This window comes from Pan troglodytes, chromosome 10 (assembly GCF_028858775.2).
Source record: "Pan troglodytes isolate AG18354 chromosome 10, NHGRI_mPanTro3-v2.0_pri, whole genome shotgun sequence".
Classification (NCBI taxonomy): Eukaryota; Metazoa; Chordata; class Mammalia; order Primates; family Hominidae; genus Pan; species Pan troglodytes.
Genome location: NC_072408.2, coordinates 15,080,172 through 15,099,238, shown reverse-complemented (window position 1 = coordinate 15,099,238; position 19,067 = coordinate 15,080,172). Strand labels below are relative to the sequence as shown.

General features: G+C 44.7%; 1 protein-coding gene across 1 annotated transcript; it reads left to right on the top strand.

The window, feature by feature from the left end:
• The first annotated feature begins 205 nt into the window (after nucleotides 1-205).
• Nucleotides 206-17,422, top strand: SLC2A3 (solute carrier family 2 member 3). The gene is made up of 10 exons (XM_508989.9): nucleotides 206-613; nucleotides 2,730-2,822; nucleotides 3,485-3,645; nucleotides 5,179-5,419; nucleotides 6,019-6,181; nucleotides 6,790-6,977; nucleotides 10,709-10,813; nucleotides 12,143-12,244; nucleotides 13,634-13,837; nucleotides 15,031-17,422. Exons 1-10 carry the CDS (start codon nucleotides 599-601, stop codon nucleotides 15,247-15,249), a joined length of 1,491 nt encoding a protein of 496 aa, XP_508989.2. The 5' UTR covers nucleotides 206-598; the 3' UTR covers nucleotides 15,250-17,422.
• The last annotated feature ends 1,645 nt before the right edge of the window (nucleotides 17,423-19,067 follow it).

Below are 19,067 nucleotides of genomic sequence, written 5' to 3'. Positions count from 1 at the left end.
CTCTGATAGTAGAACCCACTTGACTTTGTTTTGTATGGATAGATTTATTCTAATCTCTCTGTAGATTGTTTTAATCCCAAGCAGATGCGAGAGCAAAAAAATAGTGTATTTGCCCTCCCTCCAGGCTTTTCTGGTAGTATTTTGTCTGTGAAACTAAGAGGCTCTAGCTGCTATTAGAAGAGGGAAGGAGTAAGGATGAGCTTTTGAAAAAAAAAAAAAACCCAGGGTGGAGAGAGTGGAAGGATGTGGTTTTAAGAGAGGGGGGAGGTAGGGCGTTATTGTCTGTGGGGCGGGGGCGGGGGTAGTTCTGATAACACAGAATTCCGAGAGATCACAAGATTGCTTCAGGGGGGTGGGGTGGGGTGGGGTGGGGCTGGGGGCTTGTCTCCCTTTCAGGCTCCACCCTTTGCGGAGATTATAAATAGTCATGATCCCAGCGAGACCCAGAGATGCTGTAATGGTGAGACTTTGGATCCTTCCTGAGGACGTGGAGAAAACTTGCTGCTGAGAAGGACATTTTGAAGGTTTTGTTGGCTGAAAAAGCTGTTTCTGGAATCACCCCTAGATCTTTCTTGAAGACTTGAATTAGATTACAGCGATGGGGACACAGAAGGTAAGAATGATATAATTACTGGTTATTTTTGCTTGTTTGGGATACACTCAGAAAGGCAAATATTAATGGTAATCTCCTTGTTCTATTTTCTCCTAAGTCACCAAGCCATCTTAAGGCCTTTTCATTTCATCTCTAGCCTGCACTGCTGCCACTTCATCAGTTCTCTTTGAATGTCATACAGTTCTGTTCACCTTATCATAGGAAGTCACCCGGAGAAGTTGTGTTTGCTTCTCAGGTTTATTTTAGGTAACCATATGCCACTGAGGACGAGATGGTTGAGTGTTTAGAGGATCGGGCTGCTTGGTTGTATGGATTACAAGTGTGGGTCTCAGAGCCAGTGTGAAGACTTCTCTGGAAGCATTAGACCTTGAAAAGGTCTGTGTTTGGGGGCACAGGCCAGGGTCTGGCCATCTGTTTGTCCTATAACATATGGGGTTCGTGGATGCTAAGGAGAAAGAATTCCAGTTGTCCTTCCTATTAGGGTTAAAATCGTGAGTGCAGGACATACTAAAATATTGAGTGTTGTATATGCATTATTTGCAGGGAGAAAGGCTTTTCTTTTTTTTCTGATTGAGTTTTACTCTTGTTGCCCAGGCTGGAGTGCAATGGAGCGACCGCAGCTCACCACAGCCTCCGCCTCCCGGGTTCAAGCGATTCTCCTGCCTCAGCCTCCTGAGTAGCTGGGATTACAGGCATGAACCACCGGGCCCGGCTAATTTTGTATTTTTAGTAGAGACGGGGTTTCTCTATGTTGGTCAGGCTGGTCTCGACTCCCGACCTCAGGCGATCCGCCGGCCTCGGCCTCCCAAGGTGCTGAGATTACAGGCATGAGCCACTGCGCGCAGCAAGAAAGGCATTTTTTACCAAGATAAATTTAACTAAAAATAAGGGGCCAGGTGTGGTGGGTCACACCTATAACCCCAGCATTTGGGAAACCAAGGCAGGAGGATCACATGAGGCCTGGAGTTTGAGACTAGCCTTGGGCAATATAGTGAGATCCCATCTCTACAAAGCAGAAAGAAAGAAAATGTAGGAAAATAAGAAAGGGATGGAAAATTATGAGACTAAAGAAGAAAAGGCTCTCAAAGATAGTGAATGATGAGAGGAGACAGAAGAGATTTTTACTAAACGGAAAAAGATTTAACAGAGCATTGCACTGGCAGGGCCCTCCGGGGTACTGATGCTTAGCTGGGACTGAGACATCTGGGAGGCTGCAGGCAAGGTCACTTCTCCTGCTGAAGCTCCCAGCCTGCTGCCTAATCTGCCCGACCTGAAAGGAAAGGAGTTTAAGATATGAAAGGTTGAAGGGATTTTGGGTGGTGGGGTGGGGGGAATGGCGTAGAAGTTGGCCTCAGATATAAAAATTGAGCTGCCCCAAGGTAGAAATGGAAAATGTCTCGCCTGGCTGAATTATTCCAGGCAAGGTGAAGATGACCGGTTCTCCCCACTAAGAAATGTCTCTTATATGTTGGGTTCGCCTCTTATATGTTGGGTTCAGAGTAAGTACTTTCTTCCCCTGCGCGGGAGTTAGGGATAGCAGAACTGTATTTAATAAACGAAGACTGAAATGGGGCCAGGATGCAGTGGGTAGATCCAGTAGGTTACATGGTCCTGAGAGATAAGAGACTCAAAGAGCCGCCCAGCAGTGAAGACACAAACTACCACCCCCTCCACCACCACCACTGGGCTTCCGTGGAGTCTGGGGTACAGATCAGACTGCACTGTATTTGTTTCCAAAATGGTCAATTCTTAGTAATCCTACCCGAGACTGTCTTTTTCTCTGCCCTCCCAGTTCGTGAGTGGAATTCTATGCCTACATTTGCCTGATGCAAGTTTTTAAATATTTCCAAACTGACCAACCCAGTTTCTCTTAACTTCTTCCTTCCCCAATTTTCTTTCATTTTTACCAAGTTAACTTCACATTCTTATCTCCAGATAAGTTCTTTAGTATAATCTATTCCTTTGTCTTCCCCATTAATTACCTAAATCTCATTGGATGTTCTTTTCATACCACTCATAACTCAAATTCTCCTAATACAGCTCCATAATTAATAAGAAACAGTCATCAATCACAAGTTTTAAGGACTATTCTCTCCTCTGTCTTCCCTCCCTCCAGGTCACCCCAGCTCTGATCTTTGCCATCACAGTTGCTACAATCGGCTCTTTCCAATTTGGCTACAACACTGGGGTCATCAATGCTCCTGAGAAGGTGAGTGCCAGGCCACAATAAATAGAATTTAGAATAGGGAAGTTATTCCTTTAAGTAGGGTTTCAGGAATTCAGAATTTAAGGCCAGGCATGGTGGCATCTGCCTGGAGTCCCAGCTACTCCTGAGGCTGAGGCTTAAAGATCACTTGAGTCCAGGAGTTAAACACCATCCTGAGCAACACAGTTAGTGAGGGTCCCTCCCCAAACTAGGGGATTTTAAGACAAACTTTGTATCTATCCTGTCCAAGACTGAAGATGGAGACAATATTGGTGGGGAAAATTAGTGGGGTCATCTAATCGAAGCACAAAGCTCACGTACTCCCTGAACGCTGGGCGGTGCTGTTCTTCCTCCCACTCTTTCACCTCATAGTGATGCACATCCTGTATTATCCCTTAGGGGTTAGTTACAAAGAAGCTGGGTTCCCTTAGCAGAGGGCTGGGGTAGACTGTGAACATCGGTGCTGCCACCTACTGGGATTTTCAGGACAAATAGAATTACTATTCCAGGGAGAGTTAACATAAATTCCAATACGTTATCTGCCCCTTCCATTCCTGTCTATTTATTCCCTTGATTCTCTAGGAAGGAAATGATCCCTAATGTTTGTCTTTTGTTCTCATCCAACTGTAACAGTCTGTTCTTCCACCAACCCTTTTATTTTGCAGATCATAAAGGAATTTATCAATAAAACTTTGACGGACAAGGGAAATGCCCCACCCTCTGAGGTGCTGCTCACGAATCTCTGGTCCTTGTCTGTGGCCATATTCTCCATCGGGGGTATGATCGGCTCCTTTTCCGTCGGACTCTTCGTCAACCGCTTTGGCAGGTATTGACTAGAAACTGGGCAAGGAAGTGGGCTCTACCAGCCACATTGAGGACAAGTGTGGAGAGTTAGGGCAGGGAGGTGATGATGCCTTTGAATAAGAACACCTTGAATTCTAATCAAGGGAAACCTAGTCCAACTGGCCCTGAATATGACTGCCCTTGCTTGGAGATCTACTACCCTGGAGAGCTCCCACCCAGCTGTGCAAGAGATGAACTGTGAGTGATTGGCCTTTGCAGTCCAGCTAGGGATAGTTCAGAATTATTCCCTAGTAAACTCAACTATGGGGTTTCTAGAAGCATACTTAATTTACAAGGTCCGAAGTTGTTTACTTGTATTAAAAAAATTGGGGTTTCATATAAATGTTTTTATTATTTTACCCAGGATTGGTAGGAATTATTTTTGTGCTTCTTAGTCTATGGCAAATGTGGATAATGGCAAAAAAAAAAAAGTCTTATTCTATAGAAGCTTAACAATATGTTTTAGAAGGTAGAATATATTTTCATTTATGACTAATGAAGGAACTGTTTTAATTTGCCAATTAGGCAGGGTATGGTGGCTCACCCCTGTAATCCTAGCACTTTGGGAAACCGAGGCAAGTGGATCAGCTGAGGTCAGGAGTTCGAGACCAGCCTGGCCAACATGGCAAAACCCTGTCTCTACCAAAAATACAAAAATTAGCCAGGCGTAGTGACAGGCACCTATAATCCCAGCTACTCCGGAGGCTGAGGCAGGAAAATCACTTGAACCTGCAGTGGGGGTGCAGAGGGTGCAGTAAGCTGAGATCTGGCCACTTCACACCAGCCTGGGCGAAAGAGCAAAACCCCGTATCAAAAAAAAAAAAAAAAGCCGGTGCCGTGGCTTACACGTGTAATCCCAGCACTTTGGGAGGCTGAGGCCAGCAGATCACAAGGTCAGGAGATCGAGACCATCCAGGCTAACACGGTGAAACCCTGTCCCTACTAAAAATACAAAAAATTAGCCGGGCGTGGTGGTGTGCGCCTGCAATCCCAGCTGCTTGGAAGCTGAGGCAGGAGAATCTCTTGAGCCTGGGAGGCGCAGGTTGCAGTGAGCCGAGATCCCGCCACTGCACTCCAGCCTGGGTGACAGACCAAGACTCCGTCTCCAAAAAAAAAAAAAAAAAAGCCAATTAGATATTCTAGAAATGCAATTGGAATTCACATTTAAAAATCGGTAAAGCAACCTGTTTTACTTGATTATGTTGTTCTTTTGTTTTTTTACCCCCCAAGAAAGAGGGTCTTGCTCTGTCACCCGGGCTGGAGTGTAATGGCCCAATCATAGCTCACTACAGCTTCGACCTCCGACCTCAGCTCCCTGAGTGCCTGGGACTACAGGCGGGCACCATCACACCTGGTTCCCAACTAGAAATGTTCTGATAATAGAAAGTGAAAAACAAAAGTTAGATTAAAAAAAAAAGAGATGATATGAGCCTGGAGAAGAACAGAATAATGAGGACAGAGAAGTTAGGAGCCTCTCACTTTGCTAATTCTGCTTTGTCTTTGATTAACCTTACAGGCGCAATTCAATGCTGATTGTCAACCTGTTGGCTGTCACTGGTGGCTGCTTTATGGGACTGTGTAAAGTAGCTAAGTCGGTTGAAATGCTGATCCTGGGTCGCTTGGTTATTGGCCTCTTCTGCGGACTCTGCACAGGTTTTGTGCCCATGTACATTGGAGAGATCTCGCCTACTGCCCTGCGGGGTGCCTTTGGCACTCTCAACCAGCTGGGCATCGTTGTTGGAATTCTGGTGGCCCAGGTACTCTAGAACTTCTCATACTTAATGAGTGTTAGTTTCATGGGTCATTAAAAAAGTTAACATAGGTGAAGCACTGAAGAATATCTGGCACATGTTCAATTACATATGGAAGTTTTAGATAATAGATAGTAGTTGAAGAAGCAGGCTGAGGCCGGGCGCTGTGGCTCACGCCTGTAATCCCAGCACTTTGGGAGGCCGAGGTGGGCGGATCACGAGGTCAGCAGATCAAGACCAGCCTGGCTAACATGGTGAAACCCCATCTCTACTAAAAACACAAAAAATTGGTCGGGCGTGGTAGCGGGCACCTGTAGTCCCAGCTACTCCGGAGGCTGAGGCGGGAGAATGGCGTGAACCCGGTAGGCGGAGTTTGCAGTGAGCCAAGATTGTGCCACTGATCTCCAGCCTGGGTGACAGAGTGAGACTCCGTCTCAAAAAAACAAACAAAAAAAGCATGCTGAGTAGAGAAAGGAAAAGAAACACAATTTGTTTATTTTTTCACATGGTAAAAGAATGTATGATTTTCTGAACTTTTTGTGTTTTAATGAACTTGTGGCCTGTGAAGTATGGGGTTTATAGCATTATCTTTGTGTGGTTTCTAGATCTTTGGTCTGGAATTCATCCTTGGGTCTGAAGAGCTATGGCCGCTGCTACTGGGTTTTACCATCCTTCCTGCTATCCTACAAAGTGCAGCCCTTCCATTTTGCCCTGAAAGTCCCAGATTTTTGCTCATTAACAGAAAAGAAGAGGAGAATGCTAAGCAGAGTGAGTATCCTTCACACCTTACTACATGAATTATATGGTTGTGGTTTGTTTTAGGGATTATTGTACTGGACCTACTTTCTGTTACACTCTTTCCCTGCCTCTCAGAATCCAAGTGAGGAGGGTTCTGATTACTCCTGAGTAAAATTTTCAGCCCCTAAAGAATGAGGTGAAAAGGCGGGTTTAGGAATGGATGCTATCAGGCCGGGTGTGATGGCTCATGCCTGTAATCCAGCATTATAAGAGGCCGAGGCGGGTCACCTGAGGTCAGGAGTTCAAGACCTGCCTGAAACAACATGGAGAAACCCTGTCTCTACTAAAAATACAAAATTAGCCGGGCATGGGGGCGCATGCCTGTAATCCCAGCTACTTGGGAGGCTGAGGCAGGAGAATCATGTGAACCCGGGAGGTGGAGGTTGCAGGGAGCTGAGATCATGCCATTGCACTCCAGCCTGGGCAACAAAAGTGAAACTCTGTCTCAAAAAAAAAAAAAAGGAATGGATGCTATCCATCACCTCATCTCGTGCGGCCCTTTCCTGGCTGCCTTACAGGAAGAATGAATTCGGGGCAGCACATTCTCTTTATCCTTTCCTCTTTCTTCTTTTCACCAGTCCTCCAGCGGTTGTGGGGCACCCAGGATGTATCCCAAGACATCCAGGAGATGAAAGATGAGAGTGCAAGGATGTCACAAGAAAAGCAAGTCACCGTGCTGGAGCTCTTTAGAGTGTCCAGCTACCGACAGCCCATCATCATTTCCATTGTGCTCCAGCTCTCTCAGCAGCTCTCTGGGATCAATGCTGTGAGTGTGATACTTTAGGGTCAAACGTGTCTTAAGTATTTCACTTAAAATGCCGGGCATGGTGGCGGTGTGCCTCTGTAGTCCCAGCTACTCAGGAGGCTGAGGTAAGAGGATCACTTGAGCTCAGGAGTTTCAGGTTGCAGTCAGCTATAATTATGCCACTGCATTCCAGCCTGGGAGACAGAGTGAGACTGTGTCTCTGAAATTTAAAAAAAGGAAAAAAAAAAAAAAAGACCCTGCAAGGACACTGGCAACTTCAGAGTGAACTGACTTTACCAGTCTGTTTTTACAACTAGTATAGCGAGCATGGTAGTTTAAAGAGGGCATGATAGATGATAGTTTAAAGAGGGCGGCAAAACGGAAGCTAGCATTTGGCAGATAGCCCTTGTATTCCATGCAAATATCAGCTTCCTGCATTTGACTGTGGATTGTAGGAAGAGAGTATTCCTGTGCCTTCTAGTCAATATGGATATTAAGAGCACCCTTGTCCCACCTTTTTAAATACTGATTCATCCCCTAAGGGTTTTCAGATAGTCTTTGATCAATGGGATTAAATTATTTTGTAACAAAGCATTTTGCAAAACTTACTATTTTGAGCATTTTGATGCTCAAAATAGTAAGTTGGTTCTTGGAACTTTTCTCCTACCTAGCACACCCAGGATATTTGTATTTGAAGTGGCAGTGCTTCTTATGAGGGGTTAGAGGCTGTTATGTCAGAATCTATGAGGAGCCAAGTGTGGTGGCTGCTCATGCCTGTAGTCCCAGCTACTACTCGGGAGGCTGAGGTGGGAATATCACTTAGGCCCAGGAGTCAAGCCTGGGAAATATAGTATGACCCTGTCTTTAAAAAAAAAACTTGGGAGGAAATACACAGTAGTTAGAAAAAGCCTCCTAGGTGATTTTGATGAATCCCAGTCTCAAATTTCTTCATTTGGAAATGATAATGTAGGCCACACGTATTACTGGAGAAAAATGTGCTCCCGAGACTTTCCAGAGCAGCAGAGCTGGGACTAGGCAGGTGAGGCAGCTACGTGCAAGTGTAGCCCTGAGAATGAGCACCTCTTTAAAGAATGTACCTTGCGTTAGTTCTGTGCCTGTTTAAAAAAAGAAAAAAGAAAGAATGAAGGAATGCACCTGAGGCAACTCCCTAGCTGCCTCACCACAGTCCAGGCCCTGCAAAACAGGATCAGTAAAAGATCACCTGTGAGAAATGACAAGTGATCCGTGAGCAGTCTGAGGGACAGACTCCTGCCATTTCAGAGTATGGTGTGTACATTCTTTTTTTTTTTGAAACAGAGTCTCACTCGATCGCCCAGGCTGGAGTACAGTGGCACGATCTCAGCTCACTGCAACCTCCACCTCCCGGGTTCAAGCGATTCTCCTGCCTCAGCCTCCCGAGTAGCTGGGACTACAGGCGTGTGCCACCATGCCTGGCTAATTTTTGTATTTTTAGTAGAGAACAGGTTTCACCATGTTGGCCAGGATGGTCTCGATCTCTTGACCTCATGATCTGCCTGCCACGGCCTTCCTAAGTGCTGGGATTATAGGCGTGAGCCACTGCGCCTGGCCCATCCTTTTTTTGAGGTGAAGTCTTGTTCTGTCACCCAGGCTGGAGTGCTGTGGTGCAATCTCAGCTCACCACAACCTCCATCTCCTGGGTTCAAATGATTCTCCTGCCTCAGACTCCCGAGATTACAGGTGGGATTACAGCCCAGATTACAGGTGCCCACCACCACACCTTGCTTATTTTTTCGTATTTTTAGTAGAGAATAGAGGGATATCACCGTGTTGGCCAGGCTGGTCTCAAACTCCTGACCTCAGGTGATCCACCCACCTCAGCTCTCTCTCCTAAAGTGCCGGCCTTACAGGTGTGACCCACCTCGCCCGGCATGTACATTAATTATTGTTGGACTAAACTGGCTCCCAATCTAGTCAATGAGTAGATTTTGCGCCAGGTATAATCTCACCCAAAGCTGGCTGCATCAGAATTATGGGGGTTGGGATTCCTGAGTCAGCTGAATTTGAGAATCTCTGTGTAAGAGACCTGAAAGTTGTCTGTAAAAAAAAAATCTGATGCACAGCAGGCTTGGAAATCACTTTTCCAACCTACTTTGCACAAATGATGATTTCTAATTTCCCTTATGGGCAAATGGGTAAGAGGTTGCATTGTATCATGTTTACCTAGCAGAGTAAACTATTTAGGTGAGATGATGTAGGGGTTACCTTGCTTGGTGACACTAGATAGCAAAGTCATTTTACTATGAGAAATTTTATGGAGATGTGTACATGTACATTAGGTTTTTGACGTGTAGACATTATGTTAAGGAAAAGAATTGGCATACCTATTTATTGCTTGTTTAAACTGCTCAAGTAATTACTTTTGCACTAGCCTAATATCTTTCCCCACAAGCTTGACGCCATCATATAATATGTTGAGATTTCTTAACAGTCTTAATTAGCCCTAGAGCAGCAGGTTTTTCAATAATGACTCTACAAATCTCAGTTTCAAAAAACAATTATCTTATTTTAGAAAATATGAATATACATAGTTTACATCTTACGTACTAGGGATTTAAAGAGTTGTTTCATGAGAAGGTAAATCCCAATATAGAGGTCCATATTCATCAAAAAGACTAATACATATTGCTATGGAGGCAAATACTCTGGGTGAAATAAACTGAAGTGAACCTCGGTAACCTAGATAATGTTCCTTTGTTAACTTGAGGTCTGAGTCCAGTATTTTAATATCTCTTAACTATGGTAGTTATAGCAACTTTAGATTTTAGCACAGTGCCTAGCAAACAACATAATAATTTATTTAATATATATTAAATTGCAATAGTAGCTGGTATTATTTCATAAAACACTTCAAAAGGGCCTAGGCCTAGGAAATACAGCCCAACCTCTGCTTATTCAATGAGCAGGATAAGGTTATTCAATTAGTTCACTATCAAATTGAGACATCGATGTCCCTATCAATGTTTTGAGAGTTTGGGGAAGAGCCAATTAAAAAAGCATTTAGCTGGGCCTGATGGCACATGCCTATAATCCCAGCAACTTGGGAGGCTGAGAGGCAGGAGGATCACTTGAGACCAAGAGTTCAGGACCAGCCTGGGCAACAGTGAGTTGCTGTCTCAACTTATAAAAAAGAAACCAGTTAGTAGGAATTACACCTTTATGTAAGTTAGTGAAGTGGACATAAGCAAGAGGAAATGGAACAGTGGGAATAAGCATTTTTAGAAGAAACAATGTAAATGAGTAGCTAGAATTAAGAACATTTAGAAAGAGAAAGGAGGGCCAGGTGCGGTGGCTCATGCCTGTAATCCTAGCACTTTGGGAGGCCAAGGCGAGCAGGTCACTTGAGGTCAGGAGTACGAGACCAGCCTGGCCAACAAGGTGAAAACCCATCTCTACTTATACTACAAAAATTAGCTGCGTGTGGTTGCAGGCACCTGTAGTCCAGCTACTCAGGAAGCTGAGGCAGGAGAATCGCTTGAATCTGGGAGGTGGAGGTAGCAGTGAGCTGAGATTGTGCCACTGCAGTCCTGCCTGGGTGACAGATCCAGACTAGGAGATAAGATACAGAAGATAATTCATTTGCAGAAGGGATATTAGTATTGAACGAAAACCTAGAAAAAGGACTTCTTACCCACTGGGACTTTTATTTTTGAGGGTTCTGTGTAACTGGTGTGCAGAATTGCATCAAAGCTGCATGTTTTCTTTTCTCCTAGGTGTTCTATTACTCAACAGGAATCTTCAAGGATGCAGGTGTTCAAGAGCCCATCTATGCCACCATCGGCGCGGGTGTGGTTAATACTATCTTCACTGTAGTTTCTGTAAGTTGGATGGTTTGGTAATTTTGAGGGGAGAAAAGAATCCTTGCTACAGATGTTCAAAGATGGATTGCATGACCCTACCATCATTTAGTTACCTTTTTGTTGCTTAATTTTCCTTTGGGAAAAAGAGATAAATTTAATGTTGGATGTAGTCTTCACTCTTCAAGCAAATATGGGATGGATGGGAAAGGAGGGAGTATAGAAGGGACTATATAGTATGCTTTGAACTTGGAATTGGAGGAGAGGTGTTTGGAAAAACTCTCAAGCTCTGTTACTCCACTGTTTTTACACTAAAACAACAATAATCAACAGAAGTTATCTGTGATCCCCAGAATATGTGAGAATTTTTCCCCGTGAGGTGTGCAATCAGTTCCGCAGTGGACACTATCTAGGTGTCCTGCGATTTAATTATGACACTGTCTACCTGGAGGTAGCATCAGATCTCACAGGTTGGTGGCCCAATTCCCAAGACTGCCCCCAACTCCTGATGCCAGTCACAAGCTCCAGGTTGTTTTACCTGTGCTTCTGACTCACCAGCTGTAGATCAGGATTGCCACGACACCCTCTTTGGGTTTGATTAATTTGCTACAGTGGCTCACAGAACTCAGGGAAATTGTTTCCTAGTTTGATTTAAAGGATATTTTAAAGCACAGAAATAAAGAACCAGATGAAGAGATTCACGGGGCGAGGTCTAGAGGGATCCTGAGCATGGGAGCTTCTGTCTCTGTGGGCTTGGGGTGCACTCCTAGCACATAGATGAGTTGTTGCTGACCTTCCTGTCAGCTTCCACGGGTTCAGATATCTGGAAGCTCCCCACACCCTGCCTTTTGGGCCTTTTATGCAGACTTAATTGGTTCTCCGTGATTGAAACATGGACAACTCTTCTGACATGTGATTGGACAGAAAGGGAATGATCTGAACCCAGCTGGGCCTGTCTGCTTAGATGATTTGTTGGCCTCTCTGTAGCATTTCTTCCTCTAGGGTGTGGGGCAGGACCCTCTCTGAAATGAGGGTTTTATGACCCACAGTCAGATTAGCCTCCTGCCAAGTGGGAGGGCAGGAGAAAGTCAGAGAAGAATTCTGTTATCTGAGACCTGCTCCTAAGGCCTGAAGCATCCCAACATTATGACAAAAGACTCTACCAAGGGCTATGGGGATTTTGAGCCAGGACCTATGAATGGAACACAATATGTATGTATATAAAATCATAAATCACAGGAGGGGTATCCATAACAAGTGTCCTGCTGTTGGTAAGGCAGATTTCAAGTAGCTCAGACGCTGTTTTCATGGAAAGGAAAACTGAAGTTTCATGTCATATTCTTCTTCCAGCTATTTCTGGTGGAAAGGGCAGGAAGAAGGACTCTGCATATGATAGGCCTTGGAGGGATGGCTTTTTGTTCCACGCTCATGACTGTTTCTTTGTTATTAAAGGTAAGTGCTCTTTGAATGAAAAAAAGGGAGGGGGAAAGAAGAGAGGTTACAGTTGACTTCTGTGACACAAGGGGTGGGTTGTTAAGGTTGCAGTTTGTCAATAAAGTCAGAGGAGAGAAGCAGGATGCCCAGAGTTTAAGAAACATGGGTCGTCAGAGAACTGGAGGTAAACTGTTAGAATCCTTACATTTATAGAACATTATTATAGCTTATAAAATAAATTATCTAATTTAATTCTTAGAATAATATCAAGGTAATCACACTTAATAGATGATGACATGGTCTCAGTACAAAGTGACATATATGAGATCATATAGATGGGATTGAAAAATTCAATCCTCGGCCGGGCGCGGTGGCTCACGCCTGTAATCCCAGCACACTGGGAGGGTGAGGCGGGCGGATCACCTGATGTCGAGAGTTCAAGACCAGCCTGACCAACATGTAGAAACCCCGTCTCTATTAAAAATAGAAAATTAGCCAGGAGTGGTGGTGCATGCCTCTAATGTCAGCTACTTGGGAGGCTGAGGCAGGAGAATCGCTTGAACCCAGGAGGCAGAGGTTGCGGTAAGTTGAGATGGTGCCATTGCACTCCAGCCTGAGCGACAAGAGCGAAACTCTCTCTCAAAAAAAAAAAAAAAAAATCCAATCCTGGCTGGGCGCAGTGGTTCATGCCTGTCATCACAACACTTTGGAAGGCCAAGGTTAGAGGACGGCTTGAGCCCAGAAGTTCAAGACCAGCCTACGTAACATGGCAAGAAACTGTCTCTACAAAAAAAACAAAAAAAAATTTTTTTTTTTGGAGACAGGGTTTCACTCTGTCACCAGGCTGGAGAGCAGTGGCAGGATCTCAGCTCACTGCAACCTCCGCCTCCTGGGCTTAAGTGTTTCTGCTGCCTCAGCCTCCCAGGTAGCTGGGATTATAGGCACGTGCCACCACGCTCAGCTAATTTTTGTACTTCTTAGTAGAGACTGGGTTTCACCATGTTAGCCAGGCTGGTCTCCAACCCTTGACCTCAGATAATCCACCTGCCTTGGCGTGAGCCACAGCGCCTGGCCAAAAAAAAAACTTTTTTTTTAATTAGCCAGGTGTGGTGGCACATGCTTCAAGTCCAAGCGATTTGAGAGGCTGAGGTGGGAGGATTGCTTAAGCCCAGGAGGTCGATGATGCAGTGAGCTATTGTAGTGCCACTGCACTCCAGCATGGGCAACAGAGTAAGACCCTGTCTCAAAAAATAAAAATAAAAATAAATCCAAGCCTTTTGACTCCACAGCCACTCTTTGTATTGTACGTCAGGGACAGAAGGAGCTTGCCGTTAGTTGCTTCTGGGAACCTAGATACTAGGTTACACTGTCTTTAAATTTAATTTTCTCTGTTCCTTCCTCTTACAGGATAACTATAATGGGATGAGCTTTGTCTGTATTGGGGCTATCTTGGTCTTTGTGGCCTTTTTTGAAATTGGACCAGGCCCCATTCCCTGGTTTATTGTGGCCGAACTCTTCAGCCAGGGCCCCCGCCCAGCTGCGATGGCAGTGGCCGGCTGCTCCAACTGGACCTCCAACTTCCTAGTCGGATTGCTCTTCCCCTCTGCTGCTGTAAGTAAACTCACCTTATCTTAAAACCAGCCTATGTAAGCTGACATGAAGATACGCCTTAATAATACAGTAGTCTGGGCCTGGCATGGTGGCTCATGCCTGTAATCCTAGCACTGTGGGAGGCTGAGGCAGGTGGATCACCTGAGGTCAGGAGTTCAAGACCAGCCTGGCCAACATGGTGAAATTCAAAAATTAGCTGGGCATGGTGGTGCATGCCTGTAACTCCAGCTACTTGGGAGACCGAGGAAGGAGAATCACTTAAACCTGGGAGGTGGAGGTTGCAGCGAGCTGAGATCACGCTACTGCACTCTAGCCTGCTTGATGGAAGCAAGACTCCATCCCTAAATAAGTAAAAAAATACAGTAGTCCCTCCTCTTCTTCAGTTTCAGTTACCTGTAGTCTAAAAATATTAAATGGAAAATTGCAGAAATAAATAATTCATAAAGTTTAATTTGCGGCCAGACACAGTGGCTCAAGCCTGTAATTCCAGCACTTTGAGAGGCCTAGGTGGGTGGATAACTTGAGGTCAGGAGTTGGGGACCAACCTGACTATCATGGTGAAACCCTGTTTCTACAATAAATACAAAAATTAGGCCGGGCGTCGTGGCTCATGACTGTAATCCCAGTGAGCGAGATCACACCATTGCGGTAGCACACACCTGTAGTCCTAGCTACTCAGAAGACTGAGGCAAGAGAATCACTTAAACCCAGGAGGTGGAGTTCATGGTGAGCTGCGATCAAGCTTCTGCTCTCCAGCCTGGGTGACAGAGTGAGATTCCGTCTCAAAAAAAAAAAAAATTCATAAATAGAGATGGAGTTGCCCAGGCTAGTCTCAAACTGCTGGGTTCCAGTGATCCTCCCACCTTGACCTCCCAAAGTGCTGGGATTATGGGTGTGAGCCACCGCACTCGGCCCAGAAACACAGATTTTAAAAATACTACTCAAAAGTCCAAAAATACTCAGTAGACATTTGGAAGCATCTAACTGTAATGAAAAGGAATGACAGAAAGAAAACTAGAGAGAACTACAGTAAGTTAGCAATGGAATCATAAGTGAATCTGAAGAAACCTGTTTTCATTAAATATGGAAGGGTTATAGCTTGAAGCCTATTGGAAATATGAATGTGAAGGAAATTGACTTTGTCAATGACCAGATTTTTATATCAACCTTTCTTTTTTCTGTCCTTTCTCTAGCACTATTTAGGAGCCTACGTTTTTATTATCTTCACCGGCTTCCTCATTACCTTCTTGGCTTTTACCTTCTTCAAAGTCCCTGAGACCCGTGGCAGGACTTTTGAGGATATCACACGGGCCTTTGAAGGGCAGGCACACGGTGCAGATAGATCTGGAAAGGACGGCGTCATGGAGATGAACAGCATCGAGCCTGCTAAGGAGACCACCACCAATGTCTAAGTCGTGCCTCCTTCCACCTCCCTCCCGGCATGGGAAAGCCACCTCTCCCTCAACAAGGGAGAGACCTCATCAGGATGAACCCAGGACTGCTTCTGAATGCTGCTACTTGCATCCCACGCACTCCATGAGCACCCCAAGGCTGCGGTTTGTTGGATCTTCAATGGCTTTTTAAATATTTTATTTCCTGGACATGCTCTTCTGCTTAGGAGAGACCGAGTGAACCTACCTTCATTTCAGGAGGGATTGGCCACTTGGCACATGACAACTTTGCCAGCTTTTCCTCCCTTGGGTTCTGATATTGCCGCACTAGGGGATATAGGAGAGGAAAAGTAAGGTGCAGTTCCCCCAACCTCAGACTTACCAGGAAGCAGATACTTGTGAGTGTGGAAGCCGGAGGGGGTTTATGTAAGAGCACCTTCCTCACTTCCATACAGCTCTACGCGGCAAATTAACTTGAGTTTTATTTATTTTATCCTCCGGTTTAATTACATAATTTTTTTTTGTTTTTTACTTTAAGTTTCAGGATACATGTGCCGAATGTGCAGGTTTGTTACATAGGTATATATATGCCATGATGGAAATATTTATTTTTTTAAGCGTAATTTTGCCAAATAATAAAAACAGAAGGAAATTGAGATTAGAGGGAGGTGTTTAAAGAGAGGTTATAGAGTAGAAGATTTGATGCTGGAGAGGTTAAGGTGCAATAAGAATTTAGGGAGAAATGTTGTTCATTATTGGGTAAATGATATGGTGCCTGAGGTCTGTACGTTACCTCTTCAACGATTTCTGTCCTTCAGATGGAAACTAATTTCTCATAAAAGTCATATACCTATATAATAAAGCTACTGATTTCCTTTGGAGCTTTTTTCTTTAAGATAATAGTTTACATGTAGTAGTACTTGAAATCTAGGATTATTAACTAATATGGGCATTGTAGTTAATGGCGGTTGATGGGTTCTAATTTTGGATGGAGTCCAGGGAAGAGAAAGTGATTTCTAGAAAGCCTGTTCCCCTCACTGGATGAAATAACTCCTTCTTGTAGTAGTCTCATTACTTTTGAAGTAATCCCGCCACCTATCTCGTGGGAGAGCCATCCAAATGAGAAACCTAAAATAATTGGTTCTTGGTAGAGATTCATTATTTCTCCACTTTGTTCTTTAGGAGATTTTAGGTGTTGATTTTCTGTTAATTTTAACTCATACCTTTAAAGGAATTCCCCAAAGAATGTTTATAGCAAACTTGGAATTTGTAACCTCAGCTCTGGGAGAGAATTTTTTTCTGAGAGATTGTTATCTAAAGTGTGTTGTTGCTTTAGGCTCACGGCACGCTTGCGTATGTCTGTTACCATGTCACTGTGGTCCTATGCCGAATGCCCTCAGGGGACTTGAATCTTTCCAATAAACCAGGTTTAGACAGTATGAGTCAATGTGCAGTGCAGCCCACACTTGAGAGGATGAATGTATGTGCACTGTCACTTTGCTCTGGGTGGAAGTACGTTATTGTTGACTTATTTTCTCTGTGTTTGTTCCTACAGCCCCTTTTTCATATGTTGCTCAGTCTCCCTTTCCCTTCTTGATGCTTACACATCTCAGACCCTTTAGCCAAACCCTTGCCAGTGACAGTATTTTGGTTCTCAGTTCTCACTGTTCCCTCTGCTCCTGGAGCCTTTAAATAAAAATGCACGTAGCTGAGGCCAGATGCAGTGGCTCACGCCTGTAATCCCAGCACTTTGGGAGGCCTAGGTGGGCGGTCAGGGGTTCGAGACCAGTCTGGCCAACATAGTGAAACCCTGTCTCTACTAAAAATGCAAAAATTAGCCGGACATGGTGGCGGGCGCCTGTAATCCCAGCTACTTGGGAAGCTGAGGCGGGAGAATCATGTGAACCCGGGACGCAGGGGTTGCAGTGAGCGGCGATCGCATCATTGCACTCTAGCCTGGGCCACAGGGCGAGACTCCGTCTCAAAAAAAAAAAAAATGCACATAGCTATGGAGTGGGCTTTAGCTTGAAGAGGTGACCTTGCAACTTCATGTCAACTTCTGGCTCCTCAAACAGTAGGTTGGCAGTAAGGCAGGGTCCCATTTCTCACTGAGAAGATTGTGAATATTTCCATATGGATTTTCTATTGTTACTCTGATTCTTTGTTTTAAAATAAAAATTCTGAATGTACACGACATTATGGGCTTATTTACTTTTTGTCCTTCCTGTAACCACAAAATGAGCTTTAAATCCTGACTTGGCTACTCAGTGCCTGTTGACTTTGAGACTTGTATGAGACCCTCATACTCATATGAGACTCTGTTCTTAGAGTCTCATACATAAGAGAATACAATATGTGTTTATTATGTAGATGAAATGAAAAAGCTTTCGTGGCCGGGCGCGGTGGCTCACACCTGTAATCCCAGCACTTTGGGAGGCCAAGGCGGGTGGATCACCTGAGGTCGGAAGTTCAAGACCAGCGTGACCAACATGGAGAAACTCCGTCTCTACTAAAAATACAAAAATTAGCTGGGCATGATGGCGCATTCCTGTAATCCCAGCTACTCGGGAAGGCTGAGGCAGGCAAATCGCTTAAACCTGGGAGGCGGAGGTTGCGGTGAGCAGAGATCGCGCCATTGTACTCCACCCTGGGCAACAAGAGCGAAACTCCGTCTCAAAAAAAGGAAAAAAACAGCTTTCATTTGTTGCTTTTCATACTTGATAAATTACTTTGCTTTCTTTCCCCACTGAGAACTAGCTACTTTGTTTTTTCTCTTGTGATCTTTTTACTTCCTCCTCCAGTCTTTTTTTTTTTTTTTTTGGAGACAGAGTTTTGCTCTTGTTGCTCAGGCTGGAGTGCAATGGTGTGATCTCAGCTCACTACAACCTCTGCCTCCTGGGTTCAAGCCATTCTCCCGACTCAGCCTCCCAAGTAGCTGGTATTAGAGGCATGCGCCACCACACCCGGCTAATTTTTATATTTTTAGTAGAGATGGGGTTCCACCATGTTGGCCAGGCTGGTTTTGAACTCCTGACCTCAAGTGATCCACCCACCTCCGCCTTCCCAAAGTGTTGGGATTACAGGTGTGAGCCACCGCACCTAGCCCAGAGTGATCTTTTAAAATTGAATGTTACTCTGCTGCTTAAAGCCTTCCAATTACATCTTACCACTTAAAATAATATCCAAACTCCTTCACCATGACTAACAAATCTAGTGACCTTAGGTCCCATTTTAAATTGCCTTGATTCATTTTCACAACTGCCCTATCTGCCTAAAAGCCTTGCCTCTCCAATTTCACATCTTGTTATATGCATTTTTTTTTTTTTTTTTTTTTGAGACAGAGCTTCATTCTTGTTATCCAGGATGGAGTGCAATGGTGTGGTCTCGGCTCACTGCATCCTCAGCCTCCCGGGTTCAAGCGATTCTCTTGACTTAGTCTCCCAAGTAGCTGAGACTACAGGCATAGGCCACCACACCCAGCTAATTTTTGTACTTTTAGTAGAGATCGGGTTTGGCCATGTTGACTAGGCTGGTCTTGAACTGGACTCACGTGATCTGCCAGCCTCAGCCTCCCAACGTTCTGGGATTACAGGGGTGAGCCACCACACCCGGCCCTAAGTGATGTTTATTTAAAGTGTCAGTCTGGGTCCTATCAGAAGACAAAAATGACACTTTTTTTTTTTTGGAAATAATAATATAAAGAATATCAAGCTATAGGCCGTGCGCGGTGGCTCACACGTGTAATCCCAGCACTTTGGGAGGCTGAGGTGGGTGGATCACCTGAGGTCAGGAGTTCGAGACCAGTCTGGCCATCATGCTGAAACCCCGTCTCTCCTAAA